At 40.9% G+C, this 25,488-nt stretch overlaps 1 protein-coding gene across 1 annotated transcript in view; it reads left to right on the plus strand.

The window, feature by feature from the left end:
* The first annotated feature begins 419 nt into the window (after window positions 1-419).
* Window positions 420-25,488, plus strand: part of BCAS4 (breast carcinoma amplified sequence 4) — a 62,577-nt gene continuing 37,508 nt past the window's right edge. Inside the window, exons 1-4 of the mRNA XM_063141550.1 lie at window positions 420-653; window positions 10,233-10,304; window positions 20,419-20,520; window positions 22,146-22,280. Of these exons, the coding sequence (XP_062997620.1) occupies window positions 420-653; window positions 10,233-10,304; window positions 20,419-20,520; window positions 22,146-22,280 (543 nt within the window). The remainder of the gene's footprint in view (window positions 654-10,232; window positions 10,305-20,418; window positions 20,521-22,145; window positions 22,281-25,488) is intronic.

The following is a 25,488-nucleotide window of genomic DNA, read 5'->3' on the forward strand; positions in this document are numbered from 1 at the left end:
AGCGGCAACTTCCGTTTTTAAAAAATAAGTTGGACTTACTGAGGTAGTTTTTTGTGGCACGAAAAAGGCTAGAAGGGGCGGGAGGCGCTGGGGGCGTCAGAGGGCATTGTGAGACGGGCCGAGGAAACCCCTGAGTGGCCAGTAAACAGCGTGCAATAAATACGCTCGCCTGATGGAGCTCTTTAAATGGGCGGCGATGGCGGCAGGGGCGTCGGCGCAGAGCGGAGGCCTCGGCGCTAGGGGGAGCCCCGACCTTGCCAGCGGAGAACAGAGACCCAACCGAGCGCCTCCAACCCTGGCTGTCGGGGCTGAGTAGCAGGGGGTGGATTCCGAGGCTGGTTGGCCGCCGGCTTTTGTGAGGGAGCCGCAGCCGAGCCTCGTCGCGGTCTCCGGGCCCAGGGAACGCGCGAACGGCTGCCATGAGCACTGCGACCGCTGAGGGGGAAGCTGAAGCTGCTGCCGCCGCCGCCTCCAGACTCTCATCGTCGTCCCGCTCTTTATTCCTCTCAGCCGGTGGCTGCACGGTGGGACTTCCCGAAGAGGAGAACGGGGAGCCTCGCATGAGGGCTGCGGCGGAAGAAGAGCAGCAGCAGCAGGAGGAGGAGAGCAAGGCTCGGCTCGCCCTCTGCCTAGTCCCTGAGGCCGGGGAAGAGGTATGGAGGCGGTTGATGGCCGCGGCCTGAGGGTCGTCTGGTGGGGTTGGAAAGCGTTGCTTAGTTACGTCTGGGGAAAAGGAGGGCCCCCGCCAGTGGGGTGTGGGTGTGGGGCTCCTGAGTGTTTGAGGGGCGATGTGTGTGAGAGATGTTTGAAGATGAGCTTTCAAAGCCACGCTTTAGGAGTAACGTGTGTATGTGTAAGCTAGGATTGGGAACTGGGAGGATCCCTGTCTTTTCCCCAGCCCCCCTCCTTCTTGAGGGCGGGTAGCGGGTGAAGGCAGCCTTAGTAGCCTTCGTTCGTGAAACTTCTAATTATTTTTTTAAAAATTGTGCGTTCCCATCTCATTGGCCAAACTTCTAATCAAAGCTGACAATTGAAGAATATATCGATACAATAAAAATGCATCATAGTGCAATATAGCTACATTTAGATCTGTTTCAATCATGATCTTGGTATGGAAGCAGCTTCGTTTACCCTAGTACAGCCTTCTCCAACCTGGCACCCTTTAGATGTTCTGAACTACAATTGCCATCATACACAGCCAGCCTGGCTAATAGACAGGAACTATGGGAGTTGTTACCAAAAACACTTGAATGGTACCAATCTGGGGAAGGCTGCCCTAGTGCAGGGTTGGGCAAAAGGTGTTTGGGACTTCAACTCCCAGAAGCCTTTGCTAGTATGGCTAATAGTCAGGAATGCTGGGAGTTGAAGTCTAAAACATCTGTAGATCCACATTGTGCCCCCACCCCGCCCTAGTGGATGATTTACGGTGGGGAATGGAAGGGGGAAATGTGACTCTCTTGGTTCTCCTGGACCTTTCTCAGCAGTCTTTGATACTATTGACTGCTATCTTTCTGGGTTGCTTGCCTGGGGTTGGCATGGATGGCTTGGTATAAAGCTGGCTCCTTTCTATTCTGTCAGGTACGCTTTAACTTAGATTCTTGCAATGAGCAGGGGGTTGGACTCAGTGGCCTTGTAGGCCCGTTCCAACTCTACTATTCTATTATTCCCTGTCTGGATATACTCAGTCTGTGATACTGGTGAACTTCTGTTTTACCCTGTGGCCTTTGGGTTATGGAGAAACGCAAAGTTCTGTCCTGTCTGTATGTTTTTCAATATCTATAAGAAGCCGCTGGGGAAGTCATCCAGGATTTGAACTATAGTGCCATAAGTATGCTGATGCAAGCTCTCCTGCTGCCTGATGTTCCAGGTTTGGATGTCACGATACAGCCCAGGAACCTATCCTGTGTGTTTCTGGGTTGTTGATTAAAAGCAGAAATGATAAGCACACTACTACCATAACTGCAATTCCTGGGTTAAACAACCCAGGAATTGCCATTATGACATGCGAACTGGACAGCCTGCAGCTTACCTTGCTGTAATTTGTCATTCTAATTCCTTTTTCTTCCAGCCAGGCTCCAAAACCTTGAAGTAAGACTAGCTGGGAGAAAAATGCCTTAAGTAACAGACCCAAGACCTTTGTGAGAGATGTATTACTGTCCAGAATAGTCTGTATATTTCTGATTTAACTGGGAGCTGGAAGTGGCAACAACCAGTGTTCTATCACTTCCTCTTCTGGGCTTATTCTATAGCAGACTCCTGAGAATGAAGCTAGTCTTGTTGATCTGGTCCTTAAGAAATTCCACCAGTCTTCAACGCTTCCATCTCACCATCAGTCTGAATAGTCAATAGTCATTTTCTCAACACCAAAGTGTAACTATACAGTGGACATGTAGAATAGTATCCTATTGTGCATGTGTGTTTGTGAGACCCAGCAATTGCTCAATGGGGCATTTGCAGTTCTAACAATGATCCAAAACAAGGCAGGTCAGCAGAACTCACAGAAAGTAGTTTAGCTGGAATGTATTGGTTCAGAAACAAGCATTTCCAAAAGCCCTGTTATGCAAGTGGGGGTCCCACAAGGACCCAGTGGAGGCGTAGCAGCCCCACTAAGTATTGCCCACTTAACCCCACCTTGTATTAGAAACCTATTAACTGCTATACATGTCTCAATGCTTTCAGTTTCCACAAAGCGCACACCATACAACCTACTGTCTGCAGCCAAACTCGCTCATTTTATGTTTATTTAACACGTTTATCTCCTACTTTCCTACAGGCTTGTTTATAGTCTTGGCAGGAGTGGGCTTCAACATTGTAGATTTTCTGCCCTAGAACAAAGTAATAGACTTCCTCACTTTTCTCTTAATGTCTACTCAGGTTCTTGCTGTCTTGGCCTAGTGGGACAAAGAGCAAACCCTCCCCAGGAGTACCCATCCCCCAGACCAAATCCGGAAGCAGAGTCAATAACAATATCTGGCTCAGGAAGTGCCAATAACAATGCCTCCCATGTGCAGCTGCATTTATTCTATTTTCTTGAACAAGGACTTTTGGCTGAAGGATTTACATCAGGATTTATCCACAAAAGTGAAGTGAAGAGATAGATTGATAAGTTCAAACTGGTATCCAGGAGCTGCTTACTACAGGACAGGTCCAGAAGAGAAAGTGGCAAAATAATACTTATTGTCTACATTCACAGCTAAAGCTACTCCCAATGTGCTGTCAATTAACTACAGTCTATCTTGGACACTTAAACTTCCTTCTCAGAGGCTTTGGATATCAGGATTGCCCTCACTTAACGATGTTCCATTAATTACTAGCAATAGTGGGCCACAAACCCAGATGGTGACTCTGTCCCTATATCCATTCAGGTTATGGTAGTAGAGTAGCTCCAAAAGATGTGCTATCACAGTAACTGTATTGTCTGTTGTGAAAGACTGGTTTACACAACATGATAACCCAAAACATGACAATCCACCTACCTAGATTTCCATTAAATATAAGGAAAAACTTCCTGACAGTAAGATCTATACATTAGTGGAACAGTCTAGCTTCGGAGGTTATGGGTTCTCCATCTCTGGAGATTTTAAAGAAGAGGCTGGATAGCTGCCTCTCATGGATGGATTAATTGGTTTTCCTGCACATTGCAGAGGGTTGGACTAGATGATCCTTGTGGTCCCTTCCAATTCTATGATTCATTTAAAGTTGAATATGGGTTGTCATTGAACCATTGGTTGTGTGATGTGAACTCAACTGCGCTAACAAACCATGTTTGTTAGCATACCTGGGTTCACACAACACAACAACTCATGTTTCAGCAACAACCCACAGTTCAATGAAAACCTACAGTTCAACTGATACTCAACTTTGAGTGTGGGTTGTCTTATTGTGTGAACACAGCCAATGAGTGTATGACTGGGTTCATACAACACGATAACCCATATTCAAGTATTGAGTATTGGTTGAGTGTGGGTAGTTGAAACATGAGTTATCATGTTGTTTGCACTAACCATGGTTTGTTAACCATGAACAACCCTTGGTTCACAACCCAACAACAAACCTTGCATTCTCTTCATGTGTTGTTTGTGGTTAACAAACCATAGTTTGCTAACATGGGTAAGTTCAGACAAAACCCACAATTCAACACCACCACATGGTTCAATGACAGTCCATATTCAATCCTTGAGTGTGGGTTATTATTTTGTGTAAACCCAGTCACTGTGTTGTTGTATCTAGTTGAGTTATGCAGTAGATCTACTGTATCTGTTATATTTCATGACCTTCTTGCCCTCCTGTTTATAATTTGCTTCTCTTTGTATGTGTGTGTGTGTGCAACTGAGGACCACACTTTGTGTGTTTCTGGTCATGTAGAATCTAATCCATGAAAGCATATGCTACAATAAACCTTGTAGTCTTTGAGGTACCACAAGAATCTGCTGTTTTTGAATTGTAACCGTGCTTGATTTTTTATTATTTTATTGTTCATATTGCTGTAGATATATCAGTTGTTTATCACGTAATACATACTTTTCTATAATTATTTTAGTGGACTTAATAACCAATCTTCTCATTAAGTGACCACATGCAGAGGTTTGAAAGGTATGTTTTGAGAGGTGTGTTTTAACGTAGTTTGTCGAATATGACCTCCCAAAGCTGCTAGAAAAAAGATGAATAAATGAACTAGGGGTTCAGTCTTCTCTTTCCTGTTTTTGTTATTTGCAGCATTATTGTTGAACAGGATGTAGGCTTTGTTTGGGCCTATGCTGCCCCCTTAATCATTGCACCTTAAAGAGTCAGTACTATGTAATTATGTGGTACATTTTCTTCTGTTACGTTGGTATATTTTTAATTAATCTTTTTACTTGAATTGACACCGATTGTGAAATACTAAATTGAGTGAGTGATGACAAAAAAAGGTTTTATATAGCAGCTAACATGAAATAGCCTTGTACTGCTTTGCTGTCAACACATCTGGATTTCACCTGCATCATGCCTTATTTTAGGGTGAAGTACAGGTTTACACAATATGATTTAACCTGGCTAGCTTTTGACAAGACCCTTACACTGGGTTTGCCATTGTGGCTTCTCCCCCGCCCCTGCACGTGTGCAGGTTGTTTATTTATTTATTTATTAAATTTCTATACCGCCCCATAGCCGAAACCCTCTGGGCGGGTTACATAATTACCCATGCTGCAGCATGGTTGGCGTGTCGTCTGAAGTTAGCATGCAGCACAGTCATGGGTTGTAGGTGGGGACAAAGCCATCCCCATTGCTGCATGTCTGGTTCAGGTGACATGACAACCTGTGTTATAGCGCAGGTAATTATGTAAAAAATCAGAACGCTCGTGGCATATGCGGACAGAGAGAGAAACCCCTATGGCTTCTTTTATCCCTGTGATTGTGCGAACCTGGGCTTAACCTTGGCTTGGTTTAGACATCTTGCGATTAACTGTAGCAAGGTAAGGTTATTTCACAACAATAAAAAGCTCTTTGTGGCATCAGACTTCGCTTTAATGCAATTGCTACAGTTGTAGGGACAGTTTAGATAATGCAAGAGTCCTGTAGGAATTTGGGAGTCTGCCAAATGAAAAAGATAAAGGTGTGGACATGGCAATCCAGATTCAACTCTCCATTTAGCTATGAAACTAGCCTGCTTTGCACAGTTGCAGGTTGATTAACAACCACCCTGTGCATTTCAGTTGGATTTGCATAGTTGCCCTCACTGACACGGCTTCTCATGCCATCTGAACCTGACAAAGGTGACTTACTGGGGTGGGTAAGAAACCACCCAGAACACATGTGCTGTTCTGACTGGCAAGTACAGTGTGGTTAACAAACCATGTTGGCTTATTAACTACCCTGCGATTATGCAAACTTTGTGGTCTTTGGCAAGTTGCTTCTCAAAACTACCTTACTTTGTGCTCTGATTTCCTTGAAGCAAGGCAAGATACAACAGGTGATGGTAATAAGCTTTCCAGATATTTTTAAATCTTATTTTAACTAATGAGATGCTTAATGTTTCCCCCTTAGTTTACAGATAATGGTTTCCTGTGAACCTGGGACAATTCCAATAAGCTCTGAATGAAATTCTGCATGCTTTCACAAGATGTCCTTTTACCCTGGACTATGTCCAATCTGTGCCTTCCCATATCACAGTCTTCATTCTTTAGAGTTCTTACCATGACAACTTCAGTGGCAAGGGTGAGCAGACTGATCTTGGAATTTGTGCCACTGCTCCTAGACTCTGTTCTTTTGAGTCTAAAAGATAGCGGTCAAATGAATCCTTCAGAGTGTGTATGTGGCTGCTGACTTTCTTTTATGTTCAGTTCAATTCTATATGGACTAAATGAGCTCACAAATGTGCATTAGAACCTTGCTAGGGCCCATACCAGAGGGAGGCGCGAAGGTCAGTGTGGTGTCATAGGCCACATATAGAGATGCTGTACAAAGCCATCCATCTTCTGACAAGTATTGCTTCTCAAATGTTTGTTTTAGTGCTTAAGGACATGATTCTATGCATGTTTAGACAGGAAAAAAGTCCTACAATTCCCAGCATTCCCTAGCCATGCAGATATGTCTGAATGGTTGGATACTGAGGTTGCTTATAGAGGCCTGTAAATCTGCATTTTATAAGCATCAATGTAGTAAATAATATTCTCACGGATAGAAATGTATATGAATTATGTCCATTGGCACAGACATGTGCAAAGTTACTGATTATTGCGTAGTGTACAGTTATATTTTTGCTTACTCCTAAAGCACTATTGTCTGTTTATGAAATGTCACCATTCTATAGTGTTCAAGACACAAAAAGATGAAAAAAGTTAAATTCACCAGGCTTGCACATTGTTTTAACTGTTTTAATTGTTTTTATGGTTTTTAAATTATATACTGGTTTTAACTTGATTAATGGTTTAATTTGTTTTTAGCTGTGTATATTTATTGTTTATATTGTATGGTTTTATCTGTACGCTGCCCTGAGATCCTAGTGATATAGGGCGGGACGCAAATCTTTTAAATAAATAAAAATAAAGTAAAAGGGCATGTTTAGTATAAAATGGCTTAGAACTGGGTTTATGCTGGATTATCTGTGCTGGTGGACATGGAATTCCCCATCACTTCTTTCCCATGGCAATCCCCCAGCTCCCTGAAAAGCTACATAGTTTGCTGAATGGGGTGAACAGTGTGAAGGGAGGGGGATCCCCCAAAATTGACCAGAGGGACCGTCTGCAAGCAGAGCCCTTCTTCTTGGGAAGGTGCTTTCCCCTTACAGAAGGCAGTTCCTGGATCTAATTCAGTATATATACTCTCTTAATGATTAAAGTGGGTTATTTTTTTTAAAAAAATCAGTCCTCATATAGGAAGGATACACACACAAAAAAAACCATATGGTAAAAGTATTGCAATGTGGATCTGCATAAGACTTTTCCCCATAGGAACCAACCTTATTTTATGATTGGACCTCAGTCTGCAGCTGTAAAGCTGTTGGCTTCCTACAGTGGTGAATGATCTTACTCCTTGAATTTTAATATAAAACCCACAAGTGTTTAACATGTTGAGGAAAACTTTACTCTTAACTAAAATAGAAGTTAGAAGAAATTTAAAGTCCATCTTGTTTCCTTTTTATGTTTTTGTTTTGTTGAAATTTTACAATAAAAAATTAACTATATAAAAAAATAGAGACAGCAATCCTATGGCTCTAGACAGTGTCTTGAGGGCCATAGGATTGCTCAGTTTGCTGGCTATGAGGTCAGAGCCTTGGCTCTGTTTTTTTCCATACACATTCCAGAGATCTCTTTCATACAATCTACATTTGGAAGGAACTGAAAGATAAGCTAGTACAGCGCCACCTCCCTTGCTATTCTCCTGCCCTCTGGAGCTAGTCGCAAAGGACTAGTAACATTTCCAAAAGAATGAGTACAAGAGAGGTGGGGTCTGAGCCCCAGTACACAAAAGAACACTTTTGAATCCACAGGTTTCTGTGCTAAGAGAAACCTAATTCACAGAAGGCAAACTATTTCTCTCTCCCCTGCCCGCCCCCCTCACCACCAACTGATCTATTCCCCCACCACCCACCCCATGGCCTGGTTTGCATGATCACAGGGTGGTTAACAAGCCGCAGTGGCTTGTTAACTACCCTGTCCATGCTGAGTGCATGCTGGCTGATTTGCTTAATTACCCTCGCTGGCACGGCTTCTCGTGTTGTCTGAACCCGACAAGGGTGGGTTGTTGGGTTGGTTAACAAACTAGCCAGAATTATTTATTACACTTCTATACCACCCCCATAGCTAGGGCTCTCTGGGCGGTTTACAGAAATTCTAAAATTAAGATAAAAACGAGTATACAAAATTTAAAATTCTAAAACACAACATATACACATAAAGCATTAAAAACTGTTAAAAAACTAAACATGTGGGTGATTAAGATGTGCTGCCATATGCCTGGGCAAAGAGGAAAGTCTTAACCTGGCGCCGGAAAGATAGTAGCGTTGGTGCCAGGCGAGCCTTGTCAGGGAGATCGTTCCATAGTCTGAAGGCCACCTGTTTTAGGGTTATTGGGTGTTTTGTTAAGCACTCCCAACAAGCCGCCTTTACCAAGTTCAGTTGACGCAAGTATCCATGGTGGCAGGGCTTGGATCAGCAACCTAGTGCGTCTCGGCCACAGTGATTGTACATGTGCTCTCTTTTTCACTCTCTCACACACATCCATCCATTCATACACATGCATAAAAGCAACCCACCCATATATCTATTATGCTTACACACACACACACACACACGTCTCTCTCTTCTCCTTATTGTAAGCACACAAAATCTCAGACTCATTCTCTTTCAGGATCCCTCCAAAATCTCCCCTCTCTGGATCATCTCGAAACTATTTCTCCTGTTCCTCACACACAAGCAGCCCACATCATTCAGGCATACAAACACACACAATGTAAACCCTCTGCTGGCTTCTAAATGTTCACTCCCTTTTTGCACTTCCTAACTGCCTGCTGTTCTCTCCAGCCCAAGTTACTAGACAGCAGCAATAAGAGCTCCTTTTTCCCTCGATGGCTGGGTGCACTGCAGCTACCTGCCACATCCATTTCCCAAAGAATGCCTGTGAGCCCCATGTGTGGCCCAGAGGCATTCATGGAAAATGGATGGCAGCGGCTGGCAACTCCTCTTTGAAATTATCCCAGCTGCAAGTAAGAAAATGTGTTAATTTTATTTTGTTAAGTAGGAGTCGGATGCCTTGGCAAGCTCCAAGAAAGGTACTTAGGGCAATAGGCTGTAAATCAAAATAATGCTGCAGTACTAAACACACTCCCTGAGAGTAAGTCCCATTGAACTCAATGGGATTTATTTCTCTTTAGGCGTAAAGTTTTATCAGAGCACTCTAGTTGAATTCATTTCAGATACTTAACATCTTGATTTTTTAAGGTGTTTGGGTAAACAACAACACCCAACATTGTGTAAACAAATGGAGGGCACCAGGTTGGAGAAGGCTCTTATGACAACAGATCCTTCTGATCAACACATTTGGACAAAATGTACTGTTCTATAAAGAACATGCTACAGTTTGAAAGTTCTGTCAACACAATAGAGAGGAAACTTTTGAATTTGCAAGCAACTGAACTCTCCCCCTGCATTTACAACAAGCTATCCTAAGAGTTTTTAGTGCTTTTTTTCCAATTTTACTATAGAATACTTAACAACTTCCTTTGAAATGCCATTCTGAAGTAAATAAAAATAAAGTTAAAAGCTGGGTTCCAATGTGTATTTGTTTCAAATTACACTCAAGAATTCCGTTATTCAAATCCAGTGATTATTGTACATTGGAGAAATGGATTTGGGTTCTTAAATGGCTACCATCATCAAGTAAGTAGTTTCCACTGAGGGAAAATGGATCTATCCATGGACAGTGTGTTGGTACTTTATTGGGACCATTAGAAATACACAAAATTAGGACATCTTATGCTCGAGGGTTGTCATGGAGAGACTAAAATCTTAGGAAGCTATTAGATTTGAAAACAGCAATTTCTTGAACATCTTGAACTTGTATGTGTGTGTTCTTGTATCTCATTGCCAAATAGCAAGTAATTATTTTATTGCTTTGTCGGAATTTAATTTTGGTAACTAAGACGTGCTACAGCTTTATTGGAATACAGTCTGTGTTAATATCTGTTCTTAGAAGGTAGTTGCCTCTCTTTTTCATTGATGTAACTACAATAAATTATCTCTTTTTCTTTTCAGATGAAAGAAGTAGAAGAATGTATAGAAGAGATGTTAATAAGACTGGATGAGTTCTGTGGAATGACTGATATGGTATGTGCTTAGTTCAGTTCCTGAAGACTTTGGAGAAAGTAACTGCTTTCTCTGTGTTAGGCTCTTGTGGAGGCCATCTTGTGAGTGATTTAGAAACCATGCAATTCGGGCAAGGCAGCAGCCAGCCAGCAGTCAGCCGGGGAGAGAGGGAGCGAACTCTCTCTCTCTCTCTAACACACACACACGCACCACACACACACACACTTCCTGAGGCAGCCATCTTGATAACAACCTTTCCTGAAATGGTTTTTATTACAGACAACAGTGATGGCTGAGCCACAAGGTGGCACTATGGTGCACTAATGTTTAAGGGCCTAGACTAGTGCTCTCTGCTTATAAATTTCATGTGCTCCATACATACGCACATCGAGGAACCAGGATCATCTTATGGTTTTCTGTCAGTTGCTGTTTAAGCACTGTAAAAGGTTACTATTAGTCGCCCCCCCAGTTCTGTATGTCCCCCCTCTTGATTTCTAGAGAGGATAAAGTCTAATGACATTAAGTTCACAGCTGTCCAATGGTCATTTTGGGAAAATGTGCTCGCTAGTGGTCCTGTACTTTTCATTTGAGGGGGTTGTCAAGCATATTCTCAGGAGGTTCCATGCTGTCATATCATGATGATTGGATTCTTTCCAGCTAGCGATTTAAGATGTGGGAAGGGTGTTGATAATAGTGCAGTCTTTTGGATACCATAGCTATAAACTCATTTCACCCAACAACATAACAACATGATAATGGCATCCTTCATCACGGCTTTATAAGGCAATATCATTTAAAATATTTAGTTGACATGGAATGCTCTGCACTCCAATTTGGGCCCCTTTTTATTAGGTACTGTACACGTGCAGAGTAAGAAAATTATGGCATGCATCAACCCAGTCTAGGGAGCAATGCTGTAGCAGTCCTTCCTAAAATCAACAAATATGTTTGCAATATGGAATGTATGTTGAAACAGTTAATCTTCTATTTACTGTTAGACTGGCCATTTTGTAGTCATTCAGAGTCTATTATGATTTCCTTGAGACAAACAATCAACATAATGGCTCAGTTCAGACAACGCATTAGTCAATGCAGTGTGAAAACTCCACCCAGTGGTTGAGTTTTTAGGAGGTACTCCTCACACATGTTCTAACTCCACCGTTGTGTGACTGTGGGGCACTGTGGAGTTGAGTAAAACCCATTGCAATGTTTGATTGACAGTTCTCCCACCCTCTCTCCTCCCCTGGTCCTCCTGATGGTATCCCATCAGCCATTGCTGCAAAAAAGCAATCCTGGTGGCTCTCCTAGAGCAGCACTCTCTCCTTTTGCCGCTCTTGCCAGGGAACTCTGTAACCAGTGGGAAAAGTCAACTCAACGCAACAGAAACCTCCACGGAGCCCGCCACACAACATGCAACACAATGGTTATGCAGGAACTCCCCTCTGCACAGCACGAATATTCTTTGTGGAGTGTTTTCCAAAAAAACCTCTACTGTTGAGTGGAGTTTTCCTGTCAGACAACACATTTCTCAACGGTGGTATAAAACCCCCACTGTGGAGTTCTCAAACCACCGTTGAGAAATGTGTTGTCTGGACTGAGCCAATGTTTAGGGCTGCAATCCTCCACCCACTTACCTGGGAGTATGCCCCATTGTAGTTAGTGGGACTTACTTCTGGCTAGGCACGAGTCAGATTGCACTTTAATTCCATTTTTACATAAGCAAAACTGGAAAATCCTGTGACAAAAAACAAAACAAAAATTTCCACAAATGACTAAATTAACATGAATCTATGCTTTTTAACCTGACTTCTTGTTTCCTGTCCTTTAGCACTTTTGCCACTGTTTCCAGTAAAACCAAAAGGGATGGAGACTTATTTTGGGGAGGCGGGGGGGATTTTAATTATTTTACAATGTTTCTATACTGCCTTCAGTTCAAAATTTACAGGGTGCCCAAAAGTAATTATGAAAAACGCTAAAAGCACTAAAAACAATTTACTAAAATCACCAGAACAATCGAAGTAGGAAAAATACATGGGAGATTAAAAGCTGTTGAACCTAAAAACACATAATCCTAGGTGCCAGGCAAGCCTCTGTCGTACCTCTCCCCTAGGGACCCCTTCCCTGAGGCTATGGGTACGTTTGCGGTGTACAAGAGGGGGTTTATCCTTTCACTTCAAACCTTTCCCCTTATACACCTTGAAGCCCAGATCAAGGAAATACTGCTTTTCCGTCCAGAATTTGAACACTGTAAATACCACTGCCACCTTATATTCCCAACAATATACCTTTTATCTCACATTGACTATCTTGAATGATAGATGGCACACTGTATGTTGATGAACAAAATAAATGGTTATTTATTAATAACACTTTAAAACAGTTGATAAGATGTATTTGTGTGTGTTCAATAAAGCACTAAAGTTTTTGTCTCTATTTTTATTATACTTATCCTATGCTTAACTCCTCCCTCAACCTCTAGCCTCATGTGTGATGGTTTTAACTCTTGTGAATCACCCAGAGAGCTTTGGCTATTGGGCAGTATAGAAATACAATAATATATTATTATTATTATTATTATTATTATTATTATTATTAATTTATTTATTTATTTATTTATGTAGCACCATCAATGTACATGGTGCTGTACAGATAACACAGTAAATAGCAAGACCCTGCCGCATAGGCTTACAATCTAATAAAGTTGTAGTAAACAATAAAGAGGGAAGGAGAATGCAAACAGGCACAGGGAAGTGTAAACAGGCACCGGGTAGGGTGAAGCTAACAGTATGGAGTTAGAACAAACTCAATATTTAAAAGCTATAGGGAAAAGAAAAGTTTTTAGCTGAGTTTTAAAAGCTGTGATTGAGTTTGTAGTTCTCAAGTGTTCTGGAAGAGCATTCCAGGCGTAAGGGGCAGCAGAAGAAAAAGGACGAAGCCGAGTAAGGGAAGTGGAGGTCCTGGGGCAGGCGAGAAGCATGGCATCAGAGGAGCGGAGAGCACGAGCGGGGCAATAGTGTGAGATGAGAGAGGAGAGATAGGCAGGAGCTAGACCGTGAAGAGCTTTGAAGGTCAGCAGGAGAAGTTTATATTGGATTCTGGAGTGAATTGGAAGCCAATGAAGAGATTTCAGAAGTGGAGTGACATGGTCAGAGCGGCGGGCCAAGAAGATGATCTTAGCGGCAGAGTGGTGGACAGAGACCAACGGACTGATGTGAGACGAAGGAAGGCCGGAGAGAAGAAGGTTGCAGTAGTCCAACCGAGAGATAACCAGTGCGTGAACGAGAGTCTTGGCAGAAGAGACAGACAAAAATGGTCGAATCCTGGCAATATTATACAGGAAGAAGCGACAGGATTTAGCTACTGCCTCCATATGAGGAGTAAAGGAGAGCGAGGAATCAAATATAAAGCCAAGACTACGAGCTTCCTTGACCGGAGTAAGCGTGACATCGTTGACAGTAAGAGAGAATGAGAGGTGAGGAGAAGGTTTAGGAGGAAAAACAAGCAGTTCAGTTTTTGCCATATTAAGTTTCAAACGACGATGAAGCAGCCAGGCTGAGATATCTGAAAGACATGCCGAGATACGATCGTGAACATATTCCATTTACTCACTCCCCCTCCCAACTTAACTCATTTACTGTATTCACTCTATACAACTGATATTGACAACATTACCATATTATTTGTATATATAAAATTTATTTATTAAAATATTTGTATCCCACTGTATTATCACTGGGATCTCAGGGTGACATACAGGTAAAATCAGAATAATATAATCATAAATGATTTACACAGTTAAAAATGTGTTAAATCATTAACAAAACCAGTAGAAATGTTTAAAAAGCAATAAAACAATTAAATCAATTAAAACTATGTGTAACCATGGAGAATTTAGCCCTTGAAGCCTTTGATGAAAAGCCATGTTTTAACTGCACCGAAATGAAGCCAGTGTCTGTGCCAGTCTGGCCTCCAAGTGGAAGGTATTCCACAAGCGGGGTGCCACAACAGAAAAAGCCCTCTCCCATGGTAATGTATGTCTTGCATTGGTGGGATGCAGAGGAGGGGTCATCCAACGGATCTCAAATCTCGGGCAGGCATATATAGGGAGAGGTCCCAGGCTGTTTATGGCTTTGAATGTCATTGCCAACACCTTGAATTACGACCGGAAGCGTATAGGCAGCCAATACATATATATATCCATACCTGTACAATACATTACGTTGCTGTATATATACAGATATACCAACCTGTAAAATACAAGTAGCTTAAAAATAATGGGCCAAAGGTGTGCTGTGATCTGATTATAGTGCTTGTTTCTGTTTTAAGCTTGGAGCTGTTCAGACAAAGAGTTCATGGCTGTGCAATACTTTGCAAGTTTGAGGGCCACTGAAGGAATAGTCACATTTCTCCCCCCTCCCCCTTTGGATTCTTTATTGAGAGAGTTTCGTTGATACTTTTGCCTACACTGAGTTTTTAAATGGGACATACTTTGTTCTATTGGCATTTTGACTGTTTACACATTTAAAGATCACTTAGGTAGATTCAATAAACTTTCAGATCTCCCTGGAGATTCCCCCTCCCCTCCAATCTCTTTTATAGCAAGTGCTAATATACGGTTTTGTTTGTTTGCTTCATCTTTGCTTTACCCATGAAAACATTTTTCTGTAATTTGAAGGCTGTGAATAATTGTACATAGATTATTGACTTTATCTGACAGCATCGAAGTGCTGTGCTTAGTTTGCTGAATTTGTGCTTTGCAATGCTAAATACTTCTGATAGCAGGTTCCTTCCAGCAGCATATAAAACAATATCTGAGCCTAATAAAATTTCATGTCATCTTTCAGATTCACTTCAATTCTTGCACGTAAAAATAAACCAAGGGATTTATAGCCTTGTTTGTTGTCATCAAGAAATGGAGGCATTGTTTCAATTAGTGAGTCAATAAAACATTCTACACGAATTTGTTTAGCTGCTTTCTGCATCCTGCTCCTCTGGGCAGGTATAGTTGTCACAATTATTTGACACAGTGATTCTTTATGAATATATTTGCATAAATTCATATACGTTTCATCCTGTGATTTATGAGAGTCTTAACTTTAAGCAACATTTTGGCAAGAGAGTGAACTGAAAAAGAATGCTTTTTTTATTATAAAGGAACCTTGTTAAATTTATAAAATGAAATCAGTTGCATTAGACAGATATGACATCATATTTTCTTTTCAAAGCCACACAGTGGAGTAAAGGAGTAAGCATTGACTTCATTTCAGAGCTGTACACTACTATAGGTGAACCTTGGATAAATTATGCAAAACTCTCTCCTCTGCTAGTTTATTAATGAATTTCTCATATTTGTAGATATAAGGGCCTTGATTGGTAGGGACTGAATCACATGGAACTACTACTCAGGATAGGATTGGAATTCTGTTGGTGTACTATCCACCTCACTGCTCAACAGTCTCTTGCCTGAGTTGATGGAGATGTTCTTGGGAATGGTGTTGAATCTCCCAAGGCTGATGGTCTTGGAGGACTTCAACATCCATGCTGGGATTGCCTTGTCTGTAGTGTTGTGGGATTTCATGGCTGCCATGCAACCATACGCCTATTTCAGATAATATCAGGTTGCATTCTGGACCTGGCATTCTGCTTGGGACTAAGTGACAATGATATGTGGGCAGGGGAGGCAGTATTGGCTCTGTTGTCATGGTCAGATCATTATCTTTTCAAGTTGAAACCTCAGGCTACCTATAGCCTCCTTAGGAGTGAGGGTTAGGAGTACTACTACAATTGCTCCAAAACTACCTTGGCTAAATAATAGAACTGAATTAGCTTCTGGTATTCTTTTTTTATTATAAAATCTCAACAAAACAACAAAAACCATAAAGAGGAAAAGAAAAATAATAATAACTACATAGATTTGAATGTATCAGTTTCAGTACATGCATATAAAATAAGTGTGTATATATGAAAATATAGCTTTCTAAGAATTATACATAAACTTTATATTATTATACATAATAATTATACATAAAGGAATTATACATAAAGGAAGCCTAGATACTAATATCCATTCATATGTGATGTCTATATACCACCTGTTCAAATGTTGAAAGCATTGTTAGGCCCTCAGTCCATTGCATTTTAGGAAGTGAGTGTTTGTCTTTCTAATTTTGCAACATCCAATAGTTTTTGCTAAATAAGACGTAACCTAAGATCCAAAGACACTTCTCGTATTCTTAGGAGCTGAAGGCAATGAAATTATTAGAGGGAAGATCATAGAATCATAGAATCATAGAATAGCAGAGTTGGAAGGGGCCTACAAGGCCATCGAGTCCAACCCCCTGCTCAATGCAGGAATCCACCCTAAAGCATCCCTGACAGATGGTTGTCCAGCTGCCTCTTGAATGCCTCTAGTGTGGGAGAGCCCACAACCTCCCTAGGTAGCTGATTCCTAGGGAGGTGGAAGTCTAGCTGTGAGCACAGTACTGAACACAAGTAAGACCCCCATCTTCGCACTTACTCTGTGGGAGTCATGGTGGCAAAGAAATCTTATTTCTGTGTCACCATTGCATCTATGCAATGCCAGCCAGTTACTTCAGGTGGTATAATGCCATCTTCATAAGAATCCAGGAGATCAAATAGTGGAATCTTCAAAAGCATGTTGTGTCAGATTTGTTTTATTTTGTATAAAAAGAAAAACGTTTACATTAGTGCTGACTTGGATGTCATCATTTTAACAAAGTCTGAGTTGGATGTAGCTAGGACACTATCTAGTCTTGCCTTCTCCAACCTGGTGCCTTCCTGATGTTTTGCATTTCAACTCTCTTTGGCTCCAGCCAGCATGGCCAATAGTCAGGAATGCTGAGAGTTGTAGTCCAAAACATCTAGAAGGGTGGTTGGGGAACGCTGTTCTAGTCATAAAATTATTGATACCTTTCAGCTTGTGCAACCTGAGAATGTGCACAAGCTACTTGGAGTTCTAATACCTAGCACTTGTTCTTTGAATCTCTGCTCATTTTAGATAGTAAAAGCTGCCCAGGCAAATTTGATGTCTTGGACTTCAAAGGTAATGAACACCTTATGGAAGCATGTGGTACCTACTGTACTTAAGGAAGCCGCAGTGAGGCCTTTGCTAAAATAACATGATCCTAGATCTGATTAATTGTGACAACTTTTATCCAATTTCTAAACCCTTTTTGGACAAGGTGCTGGAGGTGACCTCAGCTCCAGGTGGTTTTGGATCCATTCCAGGCTACAAGCTTGGTTTTGGCCAGAAATGCCTTTGGTTGCCATGCATCAGGGCTGGATGGGATAAGTGCAACTCTTCTGGACCTCTCACCAGGTTTTGAAACCATCCGTGGTCTCCTTCTGGACTTCCTTTCTGGATTGGGATTAGGAGGCACAGTACTAGACTTTCCTGGGGGTTGATCCCAGAAAATAATGATGGGGGATTTTTGTTCCAACCCATGGCCTTCTATCTTATCCCCCATGCTCTTTAATTGCTACATACAGCCCATGGGAGAAATCATCAAGAGGTTTGGGCTTCATTTTTGCCCATTAGCAGATGACACACAGGTCCACCTCTGCTTTCCACCTATGAACCCCAAGGGGAATATGGAAATCCTAAACAGGTGCTTGGAAGCAGTTTTGGGATGGATGAGGTTGAGAAGCCAAAAATTAATCCAAATGAGATGAAAGTACTGATCTGGATAGGTGTGAAGGTAATCCTGGATGCGGTTGCACTCCCTCATGAAGGACCAGGTTCACAGCTTGGGAATGTTCTTGGATTTGTTGCTATTGGTGGAAACATGTATGGTGTCAGTAGCTTAAGAACACCTTTTACCAGCTTAGGATGGGATGCGAGCTGTGACTCTTTTCTAGAATGGTCAGACCTAGTCAGTTAGTATTTTAACTATTTCTGTAGCTACAGGGTTTTGTTTCTTTTTTCCACTCTGTAGAACCCATGTTAATGAAAAAAACCAAATCTTTCCTGTCACTTGTGGCTCCTTCAAAGTCTGAAATATACATAGTTATCCGAATACCTTGGTATAGCTCTGGTTGAATAGTCACCTTCAAATAAAACTAGATACTTTTTCATGCTTCTAGAACATAAGGAGAGCCCTGCTGGATGAGACCAAAGTCCTATCTAGTCCAGCATTCTATTTCCACAGTGGCCAGTCAGATTCCTGTGGGAAGCCCACGAGCAGGGCATGAACACAATAGCATCCTCCTGCTTGTGTTCCCCAGCAACTGGTATACAGAGGCCTTTGATACTGGATATATAACCATCATGTCTGATAGCAGTTGATAGCTTTATCTTTCATGAATTTGTCTAGAACTTGATGGTCTGATAGAAGTAAAGTAAAAGTACTGACATACTGCTGCTGGCAGGACTATTAATTAGAATCTTGCAATATCCCATTTGTGGAGCATAGCTACATCTCCAAGTCATGATACACAGTGAGAAGGTATTAATATGTACCTTCAAGTTTGGACCAGAGAAGAGATACTATTTATTCAATTAAAATTATATGTGTAGCAAATTCAGTAGCAATTCTTTTCTTTCAGAAATTGTGACAACATATTTTCCAGTGCATTAATCTATTTTAATGTAGTCCTTCAATAGTAATACTTTCTCAGTTGATATTCAATTCAGGGTGCAATACTATTCATATTTAGAGAGTGAAAATGGCCTACGGCTCTCATGTTGGCTGGGGCATGTTAGGAGTTGTAGGACTTTTTTCTATCTAAACATGCATAGCATTGTGCCTTTAATTGGTAAGCTACACATTCTACTCCCTGTAAGGTTAAATTGCACATGGGTTTACAATTGTATGTTCCGATTTCATTGATGTCAGTCTCCTACTTGCACTTTGGTTATCTAGTGCCACCATCAAAAGAGTTAACTATTTCAAAAATTTGGCCAACACTCTATATACTTATTAGAATGGTGGATATTTATTTATTACATGTTAAGACAGAAAAAAGTCCTACAAGTCTCAGCATTCCCCATGCTAACTGGGGAATGCTGGGAGATATAGCACTTTTTTCTGTCTAAACATGCTTGGATTGCACTTTAACCATTTCTTTGTCTTCTTCTCCATACCAGGGACTTGTGCTTTTTCAGCAAGGGGAATGCAAGGAAGGAGATCAAGAAAGGGTTTACTACATAATATTTGTTATACAGGATGCCTGAGTTTTGCAGAGAGCAATATGAATTCTCTGAGAAAGGGGTATTGTGGAGTGATACAGAATATTGCTTGGGGAACAGAGGCCTATGACCACTATCCCCAAGGCCCCAGAATCATTCTTGAGGTGTGAAGAAAATTGCATGCAACAAGATGAGAAAATTTATCTGTTGTTTACCTTGCTTGCAATCAAGCTTTGGCAGATGATACTGCCATCCCAAAAGGCACATTTGCATTTGCTATGTGCCGATTCCACATTAGTACCTTAGTTAATATGATCCTAAAACAAACTTCACTCTGCTGTTTTCTGTCAAGAAAAGAATTTCTGCATCTTGTATCAATTATTCATTTCTGCATTCACAGGAAGATGGTTGCTTTGACCTTGCAGTGGAGTAGGGTTTGCCTTCAGTGTTTTCCAGTTGATTAATATCTTCTTTGTTTTGTCTATATCTGCAAACTGCATTTGTATTAAATGTACTTATGTTGCTTTCCAAATGGCCTTCTTTCCACCACTTTCAGCATTAAGAAGCAACCTTCGCTTGTTTGTCTTTGGCAATTCAGGGTCAGTTTCTAACCCCTACTCTGTTTCCTCCAACCAGTAATTTTTAAATATTTCCAGAAAGGTAGCTGTTAGTCTGTGGCAACGAAAGCAAGTTTTGTAGGATCTTAAAGGCTAATGAATTTGTGATTGGATTAGACCTTATGTCATCATATATTTGTTAGTCTTTAATATACTACAAGACACAGTTTTCTGTAAATATTTTTGAATTCCCACTAACTCAACTACCTGAGTTAGCGGGATGCAAAATGGAGACGATGATAACTTTCTTTGGTTCAGCTTACATTGGTATAAAGAATATGGTATTGTGTTTCTAAATATTGGGTGAAAGTTGTTCTGTCATTTAATGGGAGAGTTTTCTAATACATATTTTTCCCTCTTGTATTTGCAGATTAGAAGTGATACATCCCAACTTTTGGATGAAGCAATTCCACTAATTAAAGCCAAGGTGATAGAAATGAGCAGCATCTATACAAAAGTGGATAAATTAGAGGTTTGTTACTTACATCAAGTAATGTTTGTTCAAACAGTTGTGCATTTGAAAGAACTTCTGATGTGAAAATGCTTTTTAAAAAAAACTTTCTGAAGTGCTGGTCCTTAGGAATTTAAAATAGCAATGTCCATGAATGGGATGGTATATATCTTCCACTTTATGCTATCTTTCTTTTTATGATGCTAAAGCCCAGTTTGGTTAATTTCTGTATTAAATGTGCATGTTTGTTAAAGCATTTGGGTACTTTCTAGTCTGGAAAAAGTAGTTGGATACTATCTGAAAGACTGAGAGGTAGGAAAGATGATGGATAGATCTGCTGCCAAAATCCACCAACAGCTGGTTTCAAGCAATTTATTGCAATTTTGAAAACAGAAAACTGCTTCAGAATTTCTGGTGGCAATGTTAAACATGCTTTAATGATTATGATATGTTTTACTGTCAGCTTATATGTTCTTGGTGTAATTTTTCATTCTAATTTTTAAAAAACATTTTGCGGTTGGGAGGCACTCATTTTCATACTGAAAAAAAATTCTGTGACCACTCAATTTAGAAATAAAATAAAGAAGTTGCAAATCCTACACAGCTGTGTAGTATAATGCTGTTACAATTAGTATATTCAGCAACTTTGCCCACTTAACAAGGCTTGCAATTTAATGACTCTCCTGATTCCCTTTGGCAAGTAAACCTGCATTCAGTCAGCCAAGTTCAAACCTGAAAGACCTACTGGTTGATTAAGGGTAGAAAGGATGCAAGTCAGTGCAGTGCACAGCTCCATAATTTATTTACACAGGATTGTGACCTAGTGGTCATGTGTGGCCTCCCTTAAAAAAAGAAAGCTTATAGCTCATAGGACAAACATTAGTGCTAGACCTCAGAAAACCAGTGTAGCACTAATAATAATAATAATAATAATAATAATAATAATAATAATAATAATTTGTTTCTTACCCGCCTCTCCAATTGGATCAAGGCGGGGAACAACAACAGGCATAAATACGCAAAATACTGATTAAAAACATGGCATACACTGTTTAAAAACATACTAAAAATATCCTAAAATTCTACTGGATAGGCCTGCCGGAAGAAATCAGTCTTGATAGCTTTCTTGAATGCTAAAAGACTGTCAGGCTGATGAGTCTTCTCCAGCAGGCTATTCCACAGTCTGGGAGCAGCAGAAGAGAAGGTCCTCCGGGTAACAGTTGTTAATCTAGTTCTTGCTAGCCGAAGTAGATTCTTCTCAGAGGACCTGATTGTGCGGGGCGGATTGTATGGGAGAAGGCGATCCTAAGGTAGCCTGGACCCAAACCACGTAGGGTTTTAAAGGTGATAACCAACACTTTATACTTCGCCCAGAAACTACTTGGCAGCCAGTGAAGAGATTTTAGGACTGGTGGCTGCACATCATGGATTCTTCCCTTTGTTCTGTTTGGACTAGCCACAATCAGAAGCGGGGAGGGTTGGTATAGCCTCTGTCTACTTTGCATGTTTTATGTGTTGGTTTGGTGTGGTCATTGCTCACAAAAAGCACTGTGGTTGTTGGAGAAAACAGCAACCCAGGAGTGATTTTCTTAAAACTAGGGTGTTGAGCCAGGGCGCAATCTCATTAACTTTTTCAACATTTCTAGGCATTTGTGAAAATGGCTGGACGCCATGTGTCTTTCCTAGAAGAGCAAGTGCTCCAAGCAGAGAAGGCTCATGCCATCTTCCCCAACACTGTCCAGAAGCTGCTTGGGTCATTAGCTATCCCTTCATTTAAAAAAGTAAGTGTGGAAGTTCTTTGATGCCTGGGAAAGAGATGTGTCAAAGATACCCTTCTCTTTGTCACTCAGTTCATTTATTATTTATTTACTTACTACATATTTGTTACATATTTCTACTGCCCAACAGCCAAACCTCTCTGGGCAGTTTACAACTAAAACTATAAAATCCATATTAAAACTTTAAAATCACATAAAACCAGAATAAATTACAGTCCAGGGAAGGCTTGTTTTAAAAGATACGTTTTTAGGAGGCATTTAAAAGTCATTACATTTTCCGCCTCCCGAACTGCACGAGGGAGGGTTTTCCAGAGGGTGGGTAAACAGTATTGCTACTTACTACTAATACATTATTGTGGAATGCAGCTGCCCTTAAAAGAGAGGGTTTCTTTCATTCAAAGAGGGCTACTTTGGGGGGTAGAAGGCTACTTTGAAAGACGTGGTAGCTATAGTCAGAGTTGCATTTTGAGGCTCTACATTTTGACAATTACTGCTCACTGCCTACATGAGCACATCCTACACATCTGTATGTGAAATACAGGAAAAAATACCTCTTTTATTCTTCATACCACTGCTAGAATTCAGGTTTACAGCAGTTCCTGAACAGGAACCTTGGGATGCTGCCTCCATTTTGAATGCAAAAGGATGTCTAAAATGTATGAAGGGTTAACATTCACATCACATGGTCTTGTGTGCACACCCTATATTGAATCCCATCCTGTTCCTTAATCACTAGATAAATCTCTTTTATTATAAGCATTAAAGAGGGAATCCAGGAGACTATTAATTACTTTATTAAGACATTTATATCCCATCTTTCATCAAAAGAAATCCCTCAGAGCAGCTTACAAAGCAGATAAAACATAAAATACCATTAGAAATCAACAACAGAATCAACCAGTTTCAATAAATCCATCAGATAAGCAGAGCATTAGATAAAAATAGGAGACTCTGAAATAGTTTTAAAAGCACAGGAGAACACAACAGATTTCTCTTGGCTCCCCAAAGATAGCAACGAAGTCATGAAGTGAACACGTCTAGGGGCAAGTTTTGTAATTGGATGCCATCACAGAAAAGGCCTTTTCTTTGGTAGTTATCTGCCTTACATCTGAAGGCTACCTTATGCCATAATCTGCTTCATGTCTGAAGGCTAGGGCACTCAGAGAAGAGACTCAGAAGATGATCTCACTTGTAAGGCAAGTTCATACGGGAGGATGAGGTCTTTAAATAGTGCGGTTCAAGCTGTTTAGGCCTTTAAAGATCAAAATCAGGAGTTTGACTTGTGCTTGAAAATCGGAAGCCTAGTGGACTGTTTAGCATTGGACTAAAATGACCACAGTAATAAGTGCTGGATAAAAGGTTGGCTGCCAAACCAGTTCAAGTACAAACACTTTTCAGAGACTGCTGTATGTATAATGTGTTGCAGTAATATAGCCTGGATTTTACCAGGGCATGGGTAGCTATTGCAAGGTCATCTCTGTGGCCAGGTGGATTTGTAATTAAGTGATGTCTGTGGGTGAATATGATCTTGCTTCATTCTCTGCTACTGTCTTATTTTTATTGTTGCACTGCTAAAAGCTCTACTAATTTCTTTAAGAAGGCACCTTCTGGATAGATCTTTTGCAACAGTTACAAATGGGAGGTATTTTCCTACAAATTAGTTTGAAAGATTTGTAGAAAGATAACATTTGGAAGTTTTTCTTCACCTTGAACTTTAAAGCAATTTGTCTGCCAAGCAAAATATTTCCGTGAGTATTAAAATCCTGTTTAGTTTTCCAGAGTGCCAACATAGAGATTAATGTAATATCACTGCTACTGCAGGAACACTTAAAATTGTCCTGTAGTTACAGTTATGTTGCTCGGGGCACATTCAGGCATCAAATCAACATATTCTTTGTACAGCACCTAACACTGGAAATGTAGAAAGAAAGCAAAGTTGGGTCTCTTTTACATATAGTGATTTTTCTGTGGCCGTTTTCACATGGTTAAAATTGGTTTTCACTTACATAGGGCTGTAATGCATATAGAAAATCTGTATTGTCTCTATTTCGCATTTTCCCACATTAATAACATTCACACACGGTATGAATAGCAGGAGAGAATCTCAAAGGTATTTTTTATTGTCCTATGTGAAAACAACTTTGGACAAATCACACACGACTGTATATCTCTTCCCCATTTCTCACATCTCTTAATTATTCAGTACTTGAAGACAGTCAGTTTGACTGCATCCTTTGAAACCTTTCTTTTACTTGCCATTCAATGATGAGTTAATCTGTGTGGTTAAGATTCATCACACCTGCAAGTTATCACTTGATTCATGAATGGTGAAATTTCATGTGTGAACTGGCTCAAAGTTATCACTGCATGATGCCTGCCAACAGCAAGCAGTCCATGGGGCAAACCCTAGCCTATGTTTATTGCTGGCTCTGGCATGAATATTCTGAGATAGGCATGTGAGATGGAATCAGTGCCATCCTCCTTCAGAAATACTGCCAGAATGTGCTGTCACAGGTATGTATAGTTTTCTTTTAGTGGTTCTCAAAGTGTGGTCAAAAATCTAATCGAATTCTACTTTTCTTTCTGTTTAGGGAACTGTGGATTTGGGGAATGATGCCTGCATATGTCCACGTGTACATTCAGGCCTAATTTCCCCCATCGTGCCCTATATGGCTTACCTTACAGTAGTGTAAGGATTATTGAGATAATGTGTGAAGTGCTCTGAACTTCACACATTATTCCTAAAGTTAAGTGCTTTGAATACTTGAATTGTACTATGTAAATGCTTATTATTAATCAGCAGAGAGAGGACATACAGTTGGGTGCAGTGTTGGACACAATTTACATTTTCATTCTGCACTTCCTATAAGAAGCTCAAAACAGAGTAAAAAGGTTTCTCTTGCCGTTTAATCCTCACAGCAACCCTGTGAGGTAGTTCAGGCTGAAGGAGCATTACTGCCCAAGGCCACCCAGTGAGCTCTATGACAAGGGGGCTGCCTATACCGTGTGGGTTGCCGCAGCCTTAAGCAAAACCTGTTGCTTTCTCTGCAGCGGGGTGGCGGCAGCTAATCCCGGCACAGAGTTTGAGCACGGGGTTTCCAGCAGCTATTGGCACGCTGGGCACGTCCCCTGCCCTCTGCCTGAGCAGATGGCTACCAATCAGGAGTCGCCATCCATCCGGAATGCCTCCGCCACAACTCTGGAGTGAGGA

Source organism: Elgaria multicarinata, chromosome 1, assembly GCF_023053635.1.
Source record: "Elgaria multicarinata webbii isolate HBS135686 ecotype San Diego chromosome 1, rElgMul1.1.pri, whole genome shotgun sequence".
NCBI classification, from domain to species: Eukaryota; Metazoa; Chordata; class Lepidosauria; order Squamata; family Anguidae; genus Elgaria; species Elgaria multicarinata.